At 38.0% G+C, this 17,613-nt stretch overlaps 1 protein-coding gene across 2 annotated transcripts in view; it reads right to left on the bottom strand.

Moving 5' to 3' along the window:
- Positions 1 to 17,613, bottom strand: part of fto (FTO alpha-ketoglutarate dependent dioxygenase) — a 136,246-nt gene that overhangs the window by 76,245 nt on the left and 42,388 nt on the right. For both annotated transcript variants that reach the window (XM_077519722.1, XM_077519721.1), the window contains exon 7: positions 15,304 to 15,423. In XM_077519722.1, the coding sequence (XP_077375848.1) occupies positions 15,304 to 15,423 (120 nt within the window). The remainder of the gene's footprint in view (positions 1 to 15,303; positions 15,424 to 17,613) is intronic.

Genomic DNA, 17,613 nt, shown 5'->3' with positions numbered 1-17,613 from the left:
TACAATTTTAAGAAATTTCTTACATTTTTATACATATTGTTGAGAACTTTTGTAAAGATAGCATCCAGATTTGTAATAAATATGGCAATAAAATGCTCAATCTGTCAGCAGAGATGATGAAAACTGTCAACATCTGAGTATTTGTCGAAATAAAAACTGATATATATATATATATATATATATATATATTTTTTTTTTTTTTTTTTTTTTTTTTAAGAACTTTTCAGATCTTTTGAGAACTGAAGAAAAGTTTCTTGCATGATACCACTACACCTTTTTATCCTTAAGGCAAACACAACTCAGATTTCTGTGGTTAGTTTGCCTATAGACGCTGGATAACCGGTAAAACGAATGAACATTGTCAATCTTTTTAGTATACTGTAGTCCAATCAATTCAGGACTTTGTGGCAAATACTTTGTGGTTTAGTTGTCTTTGCTCACTAGCTGCCTAAACTGACATTTTCGCCAACATAAATTTACTACTAAGTCCGAAAGAGCATTTGGATTCGAGGAAAGATTCTGAGTTTGGGTGCGGCCCTGCTATCATAAATAAATGAGTGTTTTCCAAGATAAATGCATGTGTGTTTAAAGGACCATGGTGTTGAGAGAGACCCTCAGGTTTACCCCCAGGCTGATCCCAAGCCATTTAGCCAGACCACTGTTTGTTTGTTGGTCAAGCCTGGTATCAGTCAGCATGGAGCAGACAACATTAATTTGTCTTTCTTCCTGCGTCGCCCAAAATTGCACCCCTCCTTCTGTCTGTTTACCCCCTGATGGCAGGAGCTGTCCTCAAGCCTCCACACCCTCCAACCAAAAGCTGACCACACAAGTCCCCTTGACCCAGGACATATCCTCAGGTGAACCAGAGGCCAAATGGGACCCAGGCAGTCCAATCATTTGGAACTCTGTGGTTTGACTTTTACTTACAATGAAGGGATGATTTTGGCCCAATACTGTGACACCAAAGCTTCAGGTTCAAACTACATCGTACAAAACTGCCGACTGATATATTTGACAAGCTCAGTTGCAATGATATCTGATTTTACCGAGCTGAGCCAAGTGGGAGTTAGGCAACCTCTTCCCTGTCTCAATTTCTCTGTGCTGTCTAATACAAGAGACCGATATTGCTTTGACCGCCAGGGGAGAAAGGCATCAGGTACCTTGCTGGGGGGGGGGGGAATGGAAAGCTTCGGCTCACAAACATAAACAACTGGCAACCTGTGATCCTGTCAGGCCGAGTGGTTGTCCGGACGAGTGATCTGTGTGTTTGTGGCACGCCACTGTTGAGTTACTTTGCTCCTGGGGGCAAACTCTCCACTGGTGGCAAAACGATATTAAGCCCAGGAAGAAAAAATGGCAAAACATATTGACTGTTCTATGACATTGCAGAAGTGTGTGTGTTTGCGTGTGCGCGCATTTGTTTATTGTCTTACCATTTGCTTGCTGCCATATGATTTTAGAAGCTTCATATTTCAACTTGCCCTTCATGCTTTTCCATTGGGGCCAGGGAGAAATAATACAATTAGGTGCTATTACTATTACTGCTACTTCTCGTTCCAGCCAAGCTGGGTTAGAAAAATACCCAGCAGATACCTTATGAGTAATGTAAAAGTCTCCACTTTGCTGCTGTGGCCCGCTTTCTGCATTTGAAGATAAACAGTCACAAATAACACAGATGCTAATGTTAGCACACCCTATTGCTATGCCTTAGCACTGGATGCTGCAGCATTATACACTAGTCACAATTTTGTTACAACGGCTGGTTTTCTTGTGGCAGTCAGTCTCCATTCTAATGAAAATGTGTCTCCTTAACAGGAAGTACATTCAGAAGATGTTGGTTGATAGTGTGGCATGTTGTCACTGATTCATTCAGTATTTTTTTTGTCCAGTTCCCACAGTTGAACTATTTGTATATTTATTCTTTTTTTATCTTTATTTATTTTCTTTTACTCAAGCATGGTTGCAAAATGTCCATAAGTAAGAGTGTACTTTCATTTCAGTCATTTTGACTGGGCCGATACGTTATTGGAATTCTTGATGTTTAAAAATTAACTCATTCATTCATTGGATGTTTAATAAAGGAACAAACTTATGCTAAATAAAAATGCATGCCACCTCTAACTTGTGTTTATGCAGTATTGTGTTGATCTGTCCTTGTGACATAAGGCTTTTTAGCTGAACTCACCCATGCAATGTTTTAGGCCCATCAATTATGTCACAGGGGAAAATAGGTTTCACCAAACACAGCAGGTTATATGGAGTGTAAAACATTAGAAAAATGTGTCTGCAACATCAGAGTAACATGTTTGAAGTGAAAAGGGGCTGGATGGGTGGGGGGATAAAGACACTCCCAAAAAGGGAAGAGTCCTGACAAGTGATTTTGTTTGAAGGCATTGTTAACAGTCAAGTGGGCAGAGAGGCTTTCTATGGCCCCAAAGGCAGTCCATCTTGCGTCCAGAATACAAGCCGGTTGGAATGGACATATGCTTTCCACGGGATCAAATGGAGCAGAACTCCCGGGCTTTTGTAACACCCCCTTTTTGGGGGCACAAGAGAAGAAAAGGCAAATCTGTTGCTAGGTCGTCGTCCCAATGGGGGCCCACAAAAATCACATAAAAATTCACCAGCCTATTTCTTGCAAGGCTTTTTTGTCCCGAGTCTCAAAATAAAAGGGGTGTGGATCCAGTTGGCCCTAATGGCTAAACCACCTACTTCTTTTCAGAGTCAGGAAGAGGCGGCATACGCTTGCACACTCCTCATTGGTTGTACGAGCATGGAACATCCATCCATCACGGGGACACTTTTGAGAGTTGAATGCAGGACAATGCGGGCCGAGTTGGGAAGAGATGTTTTGCAACAACACTCAAGCCCCTTCTGCTCCCTTTAAAGGGCTCTTTCTCTCTTTCAGTGTATGAAAAGCTTTGCTGGATAGCAGATTGGGATCAGCACCTCACCCTCTTGCCAATAAAAAGCTTTTTGCTAACTGGGACTAAGGCCAAGCATTCTGTACTTTACAGTCGTTAGGTCAGAGTGATACATATGTCCTAAGGTTGCAGAATTGCTAAACCAATAAGAAGAAAGGGGGAATGCTATTCATTTGTGATTGATCTTGTTTCGGAGATGTCTGATTGACTACAAGATGTCTGTATCGCATCCAAGTGAGAACAACCACAGACCAGGAATCTATAGTCTTTCAGTTTTAAAAACAAACTTTCAACATCCTTCCAAGTAGAGAACTGCTTCCACCGTCCTGTGCATCCCCCTGCAGATAGAGCTATCCGGCGGGCGGTGTTAAATAGGCAAGATGTAGGACGGTGTAATTAACGCTAGTTCTTAAAGCAGGCCTGCTTTGGCTCCATCGGGAGCACCCGATATAGCGCTCATTAATTCCTATTTGTGCATAATGAGAGGGTCATGTTAGATGTAATAAATGGCTCTTTTATTTGGGCGAGAGCTGCGGGGCGGCATCCACTGCTGGCTAACAGTCTCATAAACACCCTTAAACATCTCTCATCAGCCTCGTTGGGTGGGGAGTGATCACATCCAACAAGCATAATGAATCAGGTGTAGTGAGAAATTCTTGAATGCCCCTTTCTAATTAAGTGCAGACACATGCGTAATATTCGACTCATTTAATACTAGCAGTGTTTTCCCATCTTCCGATGTTGATTGTAACCTCGTTCACAGGCATTGTTCAAAGGTTAAACTCATGTCATAAGCAATTGCAAATGTCATGAAAAGTAGCCTGAAATTGATTCTCTCTTCCTTTCAGACTAAAGTCAAATCTAATTAGATCCTCCATTCCTCACAATAATTAGTTACACAGCGTAACTCAAGTCTAAAGTGCATTTTCCCGGATTTCCCATTTAATCCCCTTGATGGAATCAGATTGTATCAACTCGAGTATTCCAGGAGTTATTTTAGGATCATACACTGTATACAGTATGTTGAACATACAGCATTTGATGTAAAAACTGCCAGTGTCACTAACCCCTTTTGCCAGATTAAAGCGGAGGACATTTTATGGAGTGTATGACTCCATAATCCAATTATGTGTCAAGAGGTCCTTTGTGGTGTGTGCCATTGTCTGTTACGTTTAGTCATGTGGTTGTTCTGGTTTTTTTTCTAGGGCATCCTAATCATGACAAAGCTACTGTATATTGAACTATCAACCCAACTCAGCTGAAAGTTTAAAGGCTGTTTAAGAATTATATATAACAGCACACTCTACAACATCCTTTTGTTGTTTTACAAAACTAACTATATGAAATACGCACATTTAAATGATGGTACCCTTAATAGTTTGTTGCATCAACTTCTGAAGAAATCGCTGCAATCAAGAAATTTTTGTAACTCTCAATGACTCTTGTACACCTGTTGACAGGAATTTTGGCAAGGTATCTTCTCCAGGCTGTTTATTTCAGCTCCTGTTGAACCAGGTTTATATCAGAGCTCTTTAAAACTGTCCATTGTTTTGTTCTTAAGACATTCCTTGGTGATTTTTATTACCATGTTTTTGAGGTCTTTCACACTTTGAAGGACTACTAACCAGCATCTGAGACCTAAGATGACCAAATTCTAACGGATGAGTAAATAAACAACCCCTACCACTATTTGACAAAACAGCGTCTCATTTTTGGCTATGATTTGATTTGGCTAGCTGTCTGTCACTGTCAAACTTTTCTCAGCCACTGAAGTACTTTTTAAACACAAACCCTCCTTTTCCCACGTGTCGGTACGGCACAGGAGGAATAAGCAGGTCCCCTCCAGCCAATGCCGTCGAATAAGATTAAAGTGAAGCGGTGATTAATCTGCTCTGCCCCATAATTCCTCTTTACCACTTTAATGGATGTTATCTCTCCTCCTCTTGAAGGTTTATCTTGCTGATCAGGGCCAAGGATAAGGAAAAGGAGAGGGTGGCTGTGGGTAGGACGATGGATGAACGGGTGGTGGGCAAGCAAATCAAATCAAATCCATACAGAGGTAAGCAAATGAATAAGTCAGTAAATAAGTAAGCAAATAAATAAATGTGGGGATTGAGCGAGCTGCTAAGCGGATAAGGCAGATCAGGCTCTGTAAAGTGCTCATTTGTTTTCTAAGAAGACGTGACAAGCCGCTTTTTAAAGCCTGTAGATACAGTTAAAAAAAAAAAAGAAAAAAGAAAACACACACTCACACAGACAAACAAAATAAATGATCCAAACCTCTGTCAATAAACATCCACCACCCACTCGCGGCGGGGATAAGCTGTCCTCCACATTCAATCAGACAGACACAGGTACAAAGACACAAATGTGCTTTTCTTCTTAATCATATTTCTTTTCAAATGAGCTAATTTTCTTTTGCTGAATGACAGTGATGTAGAACAGCCTTGTTGTTTCCATACAATAACACAATCCAGAGCCCACAGCACTGACACAAACTTGATGATGTCGCTCAAATGTTCTCCAAATTCCAAAAACAGTCCTCCACAGCTGCAAAACAATCGTGGGAAGTGCTATGCAGCTTCACTTTAAGGACAAAACAGTCTTTATTTAAGCCCATATCCCACTGAGGGGTGAACATTTGCGAGCACTGGTGAAGGTAGTGAATGTGTGCTCCTGTCAGGGCTCATCAGGGTTTGTTCAATGTTTATAAATGTTTGCCTAGTGTCTTTAACGGACTTGTTGCAAGAACATTTTGAACATTTTTGCAACAAGAAAGACCATTAAAACTCTAGACAAACAATTGCGAACTGGAACGAACACTGACATGAAATTTGCTAGCATCGCAAATGTTCGAGCTAGAGTGTATCTCTTTCTCACCTGAATTTGGGTGAAATTTGGATGCACCCTGGAATGGTCGCCAGTTAAGACAGTAGATAAGCAACCATTCAAGCTCACTTTCACATAAAAAATAAATAAATAAATAAAAACTCAAGTACGGGACAAAATGTAAACTCCACACATAAAGCCCGAAGCCAAGATTTGGATGCCTAAACTCACTGTGAGGATGACATGCTCACCATTTGGGCACCATACTACACTACAAAATTGTAAAAAAAATAAAATAAATAAAAAATAATAATAATAAAAATAAAAAAAAAACTACAAATAACAAATTCTGAATCTAACCAATCTTTTTTTCCCAGAAATATGTGCAAAAACTACCTAAAATAGTACTCTATGTCAAAACTGAACAGTTCTGACTACATTTATCTGATGTGACCACAATGCAAGTGGACTGTAACCAAAAAGTGAATTTTAATTCTTATAGCCTTTGATTTCTCAACCCAGAAAAATTATCTACCATACATCCTCAAGGAGTGACATTTTCAATTAATCTAACATATGTTTGTTTGTTCTTTTTTTTTTTGGAATACGGGAGGAAGCCAGAGTGTGCATAGAAATCACAGAAACACAGAAAGAACATGCACGCACGTAGGCTGGAATGGAGATCAGAACCCCGACCCTCCGAGCAGCTTTGCTCACGTGTTAATTAACAACTCCACCACTGTGCGGAATATATACTGACTGCAAATACATGACGGTATCCTGCTGATTTCAAAACTACCCACGTTTTATTCCCACAGCATTATTAATGTGTTGGGGATTTCCATAGCATTAATCTCAATGTACTGTACTGTATATAGCATGTGACATTATGTCACATAGAGGCAGGGTTAAACTTGAGCTCGCTGTGATTGTACATCAGACAAACAGCATTGTGACATGTGCCATTCAAAACAAGCGCACACATCCAAGGTACAAAGCTACCGAGCCTCATTTTTTCCAGGTAACACAGACGCTCCCTGGGAGCCACCACCGCCATATCTGCCCATGAAAATTCTCCAAAGGGGTTTAAGCGTTTACGCAGAACACTATCAGGCAACTGCTGAAAATTCAGCTTACCCTGTTGAATGGGAACTTCAAAGGGAATGGCAAATACCTTCACGACGCGACACTTTTCTCCCCTTCTCGGGCTGTTTTTCATTCGCATTCACAAACGGCTGCTGTAACATGCGTCACTGCCCGCATATTTTCCTATTTAAATGAATAATAACAATAATCTTGGGGTAATTTCTTGATGTCTGAATGGGGCAATGCAGGAAGGCTGTGGGTAAACAAGGTTGCACAATTATTGATTGCAAGACTATAGAAATAAACAACAAATGTATTACATATACAACAAGGTTGAATGTAATTTTTTTTCACAAGAATACAATAAAACCTGTAAGCTGGTAAACAACCATAAAATGCTAAAATAAACAGATAGTGGTGTCATAATGAGCCATAAACACATGCAACTAACCTTTATTCGTGAATGAATGGATCTAAACACAATCTAACTGGTGACACAAATACCGTCATTAAAAAAAGATTTATATATTATCTAAAAATTGCAAAAACAGTAACCCACAACTGCCATCAAAGGAACATACCGACTAATATTTTTCTTCACATTTATACTATTGGTCAGTCCACATGTGGGTGTTAATTTTAGATTTTTTTGACCCAATCTAAAGTGTCAAAAATAGCTTGCCATCTTTGATGGTGCAATGTTAATAATTGAACAAACATTTAGTTTTTTGTGGTCTCCCTAAAAATTATGATTTTAAAAACATATGCAACGTTTTCGAAAATATGCCTTTTTCCCCGAGCTCTCCAATAACAGAAAAACAATGATTGCCTGATGAAATTATTTATGTTGGGCCGCACAACAGAGAGCTTAACATTTATAATGTTTTACAAAGCCATCAAATAAATGGGAGAGGGGATTAATTGCCCCCAGCTCGACCTTAAAATAATTATTTGGAGCCCGGCAAACTCCAAACTCCAATGAAATTGATACACTTTGATAATTAGATTCTTGGCACTGACCCGCTGGAGTCAATAAAGGTTATTAAGGCCAATTGCTGTCTAAACGCATTACGGGCAGGGGTAAACTGTCCGTCCGAGTGCCCCCTCCTGCCCGTTCCTGCCCTCTCCCTCCCCCCGGCACTACTTGAGCAGCGCCAATATGATAATCCATTCTCCGTCCTGGGGCTTGTGTCTCCACTCTGCCGTACAAAAACCAGATTGGATTCGCTTAACCTTTTCCCGGACTTTGATCAAATGAGCTCAGTGCAATAACATTTACATTGACGCCCCCGCCTCCAGCCAACTCCACCTCCTCTGGTTCTCCACAACACACATTTACTGTTTCTCTACAGCCTCGCTAACACAATGAAGTTAATACAGTGGACGACGACAATTGACTTCCAAGTTGTTTAAATTACGAATATATTACTATTCACCCAATGAAACCTAACGGAGTATGAACCATACATGGTAGTTCCATTAGTATGATAGCGGCACCTGAACTTACAAGTGCCCCAACTTACAAGGTTTTTGGGTTACGAAATGTGCGGCTCAAGAGAAAACCTCACTAGGTCACACCCTTTAAAAGGCACACATACAGTATTATTACACTTTATAAAAGCAGTTTATTTAGTTACATTCTTTATTATGATTTATTATGTTTTATACAAAACTGTGATTTTTCCTAGAAATAGGTGACAAAAACAACTGATATGGATTTGGGTGCTGGAACACATTAATGGCATTTCTATTCATCATTTCAATGGGGAATTTTGATTTAATATACAGGGAGTCCTCGACTTACGGACAAGTTTCGTTCCTACACTGGCGATGTAACCCAAATTTCAACTTAAGTCTGATTTTACAGTTAAAATCGATATTTACATCAGAATACTTTGTATAACAATTCAAAAAAAAAAAATATATATATATATATATATATATATATATATATATATATATATATATATATATATATATATATATATATATATATATATATATATATATAATTGGCGCAAACCAAACGCACAGACATTCATTGCTCTGACGGAGGGCAAAGCAGAGGTAACGGAAATTTAAATACGGAAATGTGATATGCCTGAAGGCGAGCCAACCTGTTCGATGGATGTTGCTGGAGGTAACAACAACACAACTTTAAAATGGTGTGATTAGTTAGAATTAACGAAAAAGAAGGTGCTACGGACGAGGCATGGGCGTGTCAAGTCGAAACGAATGTAGATCGTGTACCACGTAACTCGAGACTCCCTGTGCAAGGTTGGTCACCGAACTAATTAAATCTGTAAGTCAATACAATTTCAATATTAGTCGTGCAAAAAAAGTGCAAAAAAAAAAAAAAGGCAAAATCTGATGACTTTTGAGGTGTTTTGACCTCTACTGAAGAAACTAAATAACCCTGTGATTCGGGATCGTCTGTCAATTGTAGACCTTGTGGAAAAGCTTCCTTTACATCCAGACACAAAATGATAATAAGATAGAGAAAAAATGAACTTATAGGTGTCATTAATCATATGGAAAAACGGGGAGTGACAGGCTGGGTGAGCCGAGAAGAATACGACATGGCCCCCCGATACCATTGCCTGTTTGTTACATCTTGATGTATACAAACGTACTCTGGCTAGAGTGGAACCCGTTTATCATTATGAAAGTCTATTAATTTTTCCTTGATATAAAAAGACTTTGCTCTAACAAGGCTGCTGTCAAGGCGAAGAGAACGAGAAGGGAGAGCGGAAGATTTCGCCACCGCAGCCGGCTCCGCCTTTTTGAAGTCAAGACGAGCCGCCACTGAAGTCGGGGAAAGTGACAAATTAGGGGGGGGAAAAAAAGCTGTAGTGTGCAGAGCGAGAACTGCTAAATCAATTAAAGTCACACCGAGTGTATACATTAGCATCAATGGCGTGCACATACACACAGAACAGGAAGGAAAAAACAGAGAGGAGGATAGGGGTGCTGAAAAAACAGCACGCCAGTTTTTTTAAATACTCTGCATCAAGTCAAACGTCTTTCTCTGCCTATTGTGCATTGTGAGTCATTGTTGCTAGTTAAAGGGAAATGTCACTATTGTGTGACGGCCATGATAGCACACTCCTGAGGGAACCAGTAAGACAGGTCAACGCCAATCACAGGGGAGTGGAGAACCTTTTCGATTAAAAGAAAAATGGAAAAAAAAAAAACTTTTTACATCCAGAACACTCAAACAGACACGCACGCCACGCACACACCAACTTTAACACATGCACTAGCCCATGTTTATTCTCAAGGGCTACATTTGAGTTTAAAAATAGACAGATGAGGCAGGTCAGTCGTAGTGGAGGTAAACATGACAAAATCTCTGTGCAATGGATATAAAACATAGTTTTGTTTGATAATTAATGATTAACATTTTTACAGCAATAACCCCCTATTATAGTGAACAACATGGGTCATTGACGCCCTTGTCCTAAAATTGCTCATAATTCCCTACATAGCTTGAATATACCATAAACTATGATCCCAATGTTAACCCAAACAAATGAATGGCTTACAATTTGATTTTCAAAACATGGACCATAAATGCTCATATACACGGAGTGAACGACTCTTCTCCCCAACAATCAAGGTTCATCTCTAAGTCTAAACGTAAGCACTTCAACTTACTTCTTTGACACCAATTCCTATTGAGAGACTAGTTTTGGTGACAAAATGAACTTAAGATGTTCTACAAAGGGCAGAATAACCACAAACAGGTGAGTTAGGGAATTCGTGAGGAAAAAGCTGTAAAATAAAAACGAATTAAAGGAGAAATCAAATAAATAAAAAAATCTCATTTTATGTGGCACCATTAATGTAAACACGGCAACCTAATATTGTGTTTGTGAGATATGAATTAAGCAGCAAAATACACTTGTTTTTATCCATCTCATGAGGCGGCCATTTTGCCACTTGTTGTGGACTGAAAATGACATCAGCGGCTGAGGGCTCAAGTAACAACCAATCACGACTCACAAACGTCACTTGACCAGAAAACAGGTGGGATGTAGCATTTCAACTTACTTCTTGGATGCCAATTTTTATTTAGACTGGGTTTGGATGGCACAGTTAAAAAAATATTTAATAACACTTAATAATTTATAACACAAATTAGTTTTTGAAATCTTATAATGTATGATATAATCCATCCATCTATTCATACAATTTCTTAACCGCTTGTTCCTCACAATGGTCGCGGTATGATATAATCTTGAATCAATAATGAAACTGCTCGGTGGGCCGGAAGAGGTCCGCATTCCTTATTTTGACTTCCCTTTTGCCTGCATCTATTTTTAGTTTGTTTTTTGTTTTCTAAGAATGTCATTCAAACAGAAGGAAGGAGCATTTTCAAGACAAGAAATTGGAAGCCGCCTCAGGGAGAGGTACTTTCCATAAACGCGGCCAGGTTGGGCGCGAGCGCACCACCGCGGCTATACAAAACGCACCCCAGTGTGCTAAATATGACAAAAAGATGTGAAAATATGTTTTCTGGTGTTTTATGACGGTGCTTGGAACCTCTAGACTGTCGGCCGTTTACGGCCTTCGGCCCCGCCAGAGCATTTGACACAGCGTCCTCCAACGTATCACATCCCAGGGGAACTATTCAACAACCAAATACTCCTAATATAACATTGTGATAAACATTACTTTGATCAACGCATGTTTTTATAACTCGTATGCCCATCGGAGGACTAACACTGAAAGGTTTGCCTCACCGTTATTGTTCAGAAAATGTCTTATTTATAAGAAACCATATGGAGTGTAGGTCATTTCAGCAGCTTTATAGCCAAGTGGTGCCTTCCAAATAAATGTAATAAAAGAATGTGCATGTGTGTGTGTGTAATGCTGAGGGGGATGAAAGAGGGGGGTGATCTTGATTTAAATAACGCAAGAGAAATGTGTTGTGATCTCACCACAGCCACCCCCCTTACTCACACACTCCCCAAAAGGAGGAAAATCTATAAGTCACATGCATGAAGTGCTTTTCATCAGCGTATGGACGAGGTCGTTGCACGAGGATGTAAATATTGCTTGCCAGACCAATAAATGTTGTCTTTCATCACGATGCCTGAATTATTACGTTTGCGCGCTGGGCAAATGTAATATTATTTTTGCATCGGCTCCATGAATGGACAAAATAGGCGGAGACGTAAAACAAATAAACAAACCAGCAGTATGTATATGAAAACTGCTTTATTTATTGTATTTATATCTATCAATACAATGAGGAATACATCTCCATTTCTAGTTTATTATAGGAAAAATGTGTAGATTATATTTAATGCATCATTATATATTTGCTATATATTCAAATGTAGACAAAACACACATGCTCCACAGTACTTGTTACTTATGTTTACAAACATTGATAACTTTTGTTATTTTTCCCTATTATTTGTATTTGTTTTCATTTTTATTAGTAGTCGTTTTTAAACTGAACTTTTAGTAATTGTAGTGCACAAACTGTGCAAGCTTATTTGGATTGTTTTTGTATCAAGTTGTATTAATGTTGATAAACACATATTTGTGCTATTAGTTTTTAAAGTAGTTTTAATAGCTGATCTTAAATGTGGTGATTTCTTATGTACAGTATAGTGATATTAATGTTTGTAAATATACTAAATGTATTATCCTCAATGTATGATATTTTATCATGTTTAATTTTAATTATTTTTTAAAAGGATCTTAAACTAGTGCATAAATTTCATATGCCTCCTTGTGGTAGCATTATTTCAAGCGATATTAATGTTTACAAATATAAACAATTTGTATTCTTTTTTTATTTTACTTGTGATACTTTATTTGATTTAATTTATATTATTTTAATTTTGTTTTTGTTTTTTGTTTTTAGTATTTTTAAATTATTGCATCAATGTACTCGTACAAGAAAGATATTTAAATATGGACACACACCCTTGTATGTATTTCTTAGTCATATTTCTAATTATAATAGTATTCTATTCTAAGTTTTATTAAAAATTGAACGAGATGTTATATGATTTTTTTTCATGTTGTTTTTAAGTTTCTTTGAATAATAAACGTACTTATTCCAATTTCCTGTACCGCGGTCTTTCGATCATATGGAAGAATTCCAAATGTAAACACATATTCACCCAGGCTATGGCTTATTTGGCTGCTCCACAACATTAGGAAAGGAGCCGGGTGACACTACAACATGTGGAGAGAGAGCGCAAGAGAGAGAGACCTCACATTTCACTTGATGCCCTTCTCTAAATGTGCCTCCAAATCACTCACTTCATCTTCGGGCCCCCAGAGGCAGCGCTCCAGATGAGTTTAGCTCCTGCCCCCCAAAAAAAAGAAAAAGAAAAAAAAAAAAAAAAACTCACCCACCCACTCACAGCCAGACAGTGCTTGGACAGTGAGAGGGCGAGAGAGCTCTGGAAAGAGAGAGTGAGAGAGTGGAGGTGCTCTCAGTCTTTATCCCCGCCTGAGCATTAGATGTGATTACTGCTCAGCTCTGCACACTGACACAGACTGAGAGCTCCTCCAGTCACTGGCGGTGGGCGAGGGACTCAAGGAAACATAGGCAGAAAGAGAGAGAGAGAAAGCAGTGTTGGAAGAGGGAAGACGCTTCAATGATACAAGAGTGCCCCCTGCTGCTTTGAGCATCAAGCCGGTTAAAAACACACACAAACACTTTTGAGACCAAGTACAGTGATGTGTTCTATGCGCCGTCGTGTGTAAATGTGTGTGGCACATGTGTACAGCGAGATGCCGGAGACTTAATTATGAGTGTGACATTACAAAGTGATTCCTTTACAGTGGTGTCTGACTAATAGCCGCGTCCCTCCGCAATAAAAGTGTCTGCGAGGCTGCGATTAAACAAATGACACGTCTTTAAAGAAGGCGCCCGTCCGTCATGTCACAATAAACACGCACAAACGCACACATCTCTTCCCGCTCCCTGGACGATGGGCATTTATTGGGCGCCGCGTCATTTGTGTTGATATTTGTGTTTGCATCACAAGCAGACGGGTATCTACTGTACGTTGGATCAGGTGTTTGATGTCTTATGCTGGAGATTTTTATGTTAATGATGCCTTACGTTTTAAAAATAATCAGCGTTTGGCACAGCGGACTTTTTGAGTAGTAGTTGAGACGTATACTGCTTTATCCTATTGCATTTTTTCTTCAATTTTATTTTTCTTTTGTATTTATGTATTTTTAAATTTTTTAATATGTGGATGTTTACTATTTTTTTTTTCTTTTCTGTATTTTGGTTTGCCATCTTTTTAGTAATGGAGAAGTAGGCTGAAGTGTACGGTGTAAATTTCATACAAATCTGAATATCCCAAATTCAATGATAAATTTTCGGGAGATGAGAATCGACATCCTGCAATTGTGACTTTCAAATTTCCAAACTTTTCTTGCATTTTATAAGCTCCTAAATTTTACAATTGTATAAAATTCATATTTAAAAAAACAAAAACAAAAAACTGTAGCATTCCAAATTTCTCAGCTTTAGGGGGGAAAATGCTTAAAAAAAAAAAATGACACAAAACTTTTATATTTTAATATTTTAAAAAGTGACTTATCTACAATATTCAAACATTAGAAGTTTTGGAAAGTTTTTGCCTGTTTTTGAGCAACGTCAAGAAAACTTCTTTTTTTTTTTTTTTTATAAATAACGTTTAACATTTTAAGATGCATATTGTATATTTGACAATGTTGATGATTTAGTTGAATCTGTCAAGTGAAATGCCCGAAGTCGTATAATTTTGAATTTCCAAATTCTGTACAATTCATAATTTCAAACATTTTAATATATACAAAACCTGGACTTGTACAGAATGTTTAAACTCAGAACTGTATAAAATTCAGATTTGTAAAAAAATCAAATTCCAGACTCTAAATTAACATTTTCAGAAAACGCTTATCTCTAAAATCACCATGTAGTTCAAATCGCCAAAATTTTCTAAATGGTTATAGCAGCCGTTAAATTATTTTTAGACTTTGTGGCACAATAAAAAAAATATACAATTTGGTGTAACTCTTAACTGTAATCTAATTAACTGCATTGACACTTGAGGTACAATGTTTGTTTTTCCATTTTACTATTAATTGTTATTTTAGACTTATTTGTACACTTGTGTTGACAGTTGCATGTCAAATGTTTGTGCAGTTCATTACTGTTTTATAATTTCTTCGTCCCAGAACCAATCGTTTCAAAATCATACGGAAATTGTGAACAATAGGCTTTTTTTTTTTTTCTCAATGACATCTCATTGTTTTATATTTGCAGTTTGAAGCATGCTGTGCTTTAAAACTCTTCTGCCACATTCCAAAATAGGTCATCCCTCACTTAAGTACATTATTAACTTTCTGTTGTTTGATATAGCGCTTATGAATGATCTCATTAAACTGTGTAAGTACTGTGTATGTTTTGTTGGCAAACACTATATCAAAGGCTCACCATGGTTTCCATAAGCTTCCAGTCCTTCTCCAGTTCCTCCATGGGTTTGCTCCACCAGCTGCAGAAGCGTGTGTATCGCTGGCCTTGAAACCAGTACTGTCGCAGCCACTCAAACTCCACCTGCACGCAAGCCAAAACACACACACAAACAATGCTTTATGGACTTGATGGCGTATATAAGTAATGAGCGCCCTTTTTTGTTTTCTGTTATTTAACACAATTAGTCCCTTGTGTAACCATGAACCATTAAATCATGACACTTTAATCCCATCATGGCAATTTAAGGGCAAGCCCACTATGCCACCCTCTTCTGTTCTCTCACATGATTTACTTTGTGACAGTAAATTACCGAAGTCAACAGAAATGCTTTTGTGTGAAATAATATAGTACAGGATTTCATGTTCCAACATTCTTTAAAGTGAACCATTATTGTTTCATGTGGGACACATGAATTAGGAAGTGTCAGCCTCTTTAAATAATGTCAAAACGTCATATTTTGACAAAAAATAACTTCTTCTTTTTTTCCTTCAACATCTGCTAAAATCGGCTACATCTTTAGTTAAACACTTCTACCCCTGAAATGAAAATAATCCATATTCGGTTTGGTTTTTCGTCTTTTCTGGAAAAACTGAAAAAAATGACATCCCATTATGAGAAGAGATGTCGAAATACAGCAAGATATTAGACATTAACTTATGTCAGTGCAAAAACAATGGAAACATTTTTTTTTTTTTTTTTTTTTACTTGCTATTCAAAAGGAGGCTCGGAATGTAACAGGATTTGTCACAACTGCTCTAAAAGTGTAGATATTTTTTTTTTTTTACTTATATAAAAAAAAAAAACAACAACAAAAAAAAAAAGTTTGTTTTTATACTGCAATATTTCAGTGTCACTTGAACTGTCACATTTTGCAATCACTTATTTATTTATTTATTTATTTAGTACGGTGATGCTCAGTCTCTATCTAGTAACTACCGACATTACTGTATTATTTAAAAAATAAATAAAATGTCCACCATAATTGACCATAGTCAAGTAAAATGTAAAATAGTCCACACATTTTTTTAAACCTTTCGCTTGAAATTGTGGAAACTTTTTTTTTTAAGTTTAAACAAGAAAATAATTTTGTAAAAATAATTAAAATAGTGGTCTAAGCATAATGTCAAGTAAAGTAAATATGAAACGTGTAAAATTGTTAAAGTTTCTTGTGAAAACCTAACATTTATTTTTAAATGTGTAATTAATATTGTGACAATAATTAACTACAGTATCACGTTTTCAGCTTATTAACATGCCCACCAAGTAAAAGGAAAATAGAAATCTTAACAAAAGTTATGCCCTAACTAAAGTGGGATTTTTTTTTCCCATTTGTTGTCTAACTGTTCAGAATACAGAGTGATTTAACAGGCTGAACACAACACAGTTCTCAAAGTCTCACCCACTAGAACACCTGAAAGCTCCGCCCACTATCCTACCCAACCGCTTCTCCTTCCGCCTCATTTGCAGATGACAGTCTCGCCTACCGATGCGCTCCCGTCCCCTCCACTGGGAATGTTTTCTTTTTTTTTGGGTCCCGCTCTTTTGAAGTGCTGATTTAATCCTCGCAAGGACGCAGCATATAGCCAGGTGTTTCGAACTGTGTGCAGGTTTTCGTGTGTTTGTTCTTTGCGTCGATGCTGCTTGTGCCCTTTGTTTGCAACCCTGCCTAAAAAGTTGCGGGCGTAAGCGCAGATGTCAACGGGCATCCCCCCCCCAACACACACACACACACACGCACACACAAATTGCCGCCAACGCGAAGATGACGCCGTCTTCCCCCAAAACGTCCTACAAAGCATCATCGGCAGCCTAAACAAAAGCAAGCAGCACTTCATTTTGACAAGTGTACAACAAAAAGCGGAGTTGCACACATTTCAAATGGGATCCGGGCGCCATTGTTCCCTTTGTGAGAACTACTTTGTTTACAGTCTTTTAAAGGAGCTTTTGCCCACATGTACAACAGACTATGTTTAACACCACTTCGCAAAGAGTAGCGACATGGCTTCAGCAGATTAGGTGTATGTAGGAAGAAAAAAAACAGAAATGGCATATTTTTATTTATTGTTTGTGAAAATTACATTTTCTTGACATTTTTGTTAACCAGTGCAGATGCATTCACACAATTCATGTCATGTGTATAAGGAATGTTGGGACGACACTACACTAACACAGAAACAATAATGAGAGAATGAGAATTATGAGTTATTGTACAAGGGCTAAATTGTGTGCTGCGTACAGGCAACCGTTTTGCAAATAGTGAACAATTCTTCA

The sequence above is a fragment of the Festucalex cinctus genome, chromosome 4 (assembly GCF_051991245.1).
Source record: "Festucalex cinctus isolate MCC-2025b chromosome 4, RoL_Fcin_1.0, whole genome shotgun sequence".
NCBI classification, from domain to species: Eukaryota; Metazoa; Chordata; class Actinopteri; order Syngnathiformes; family Syngnathidae; genus Festucalex; species Festucalex cinctus.
This window is presented reverse-complemented; position numbering and strand designations above follow the sequence as displayed.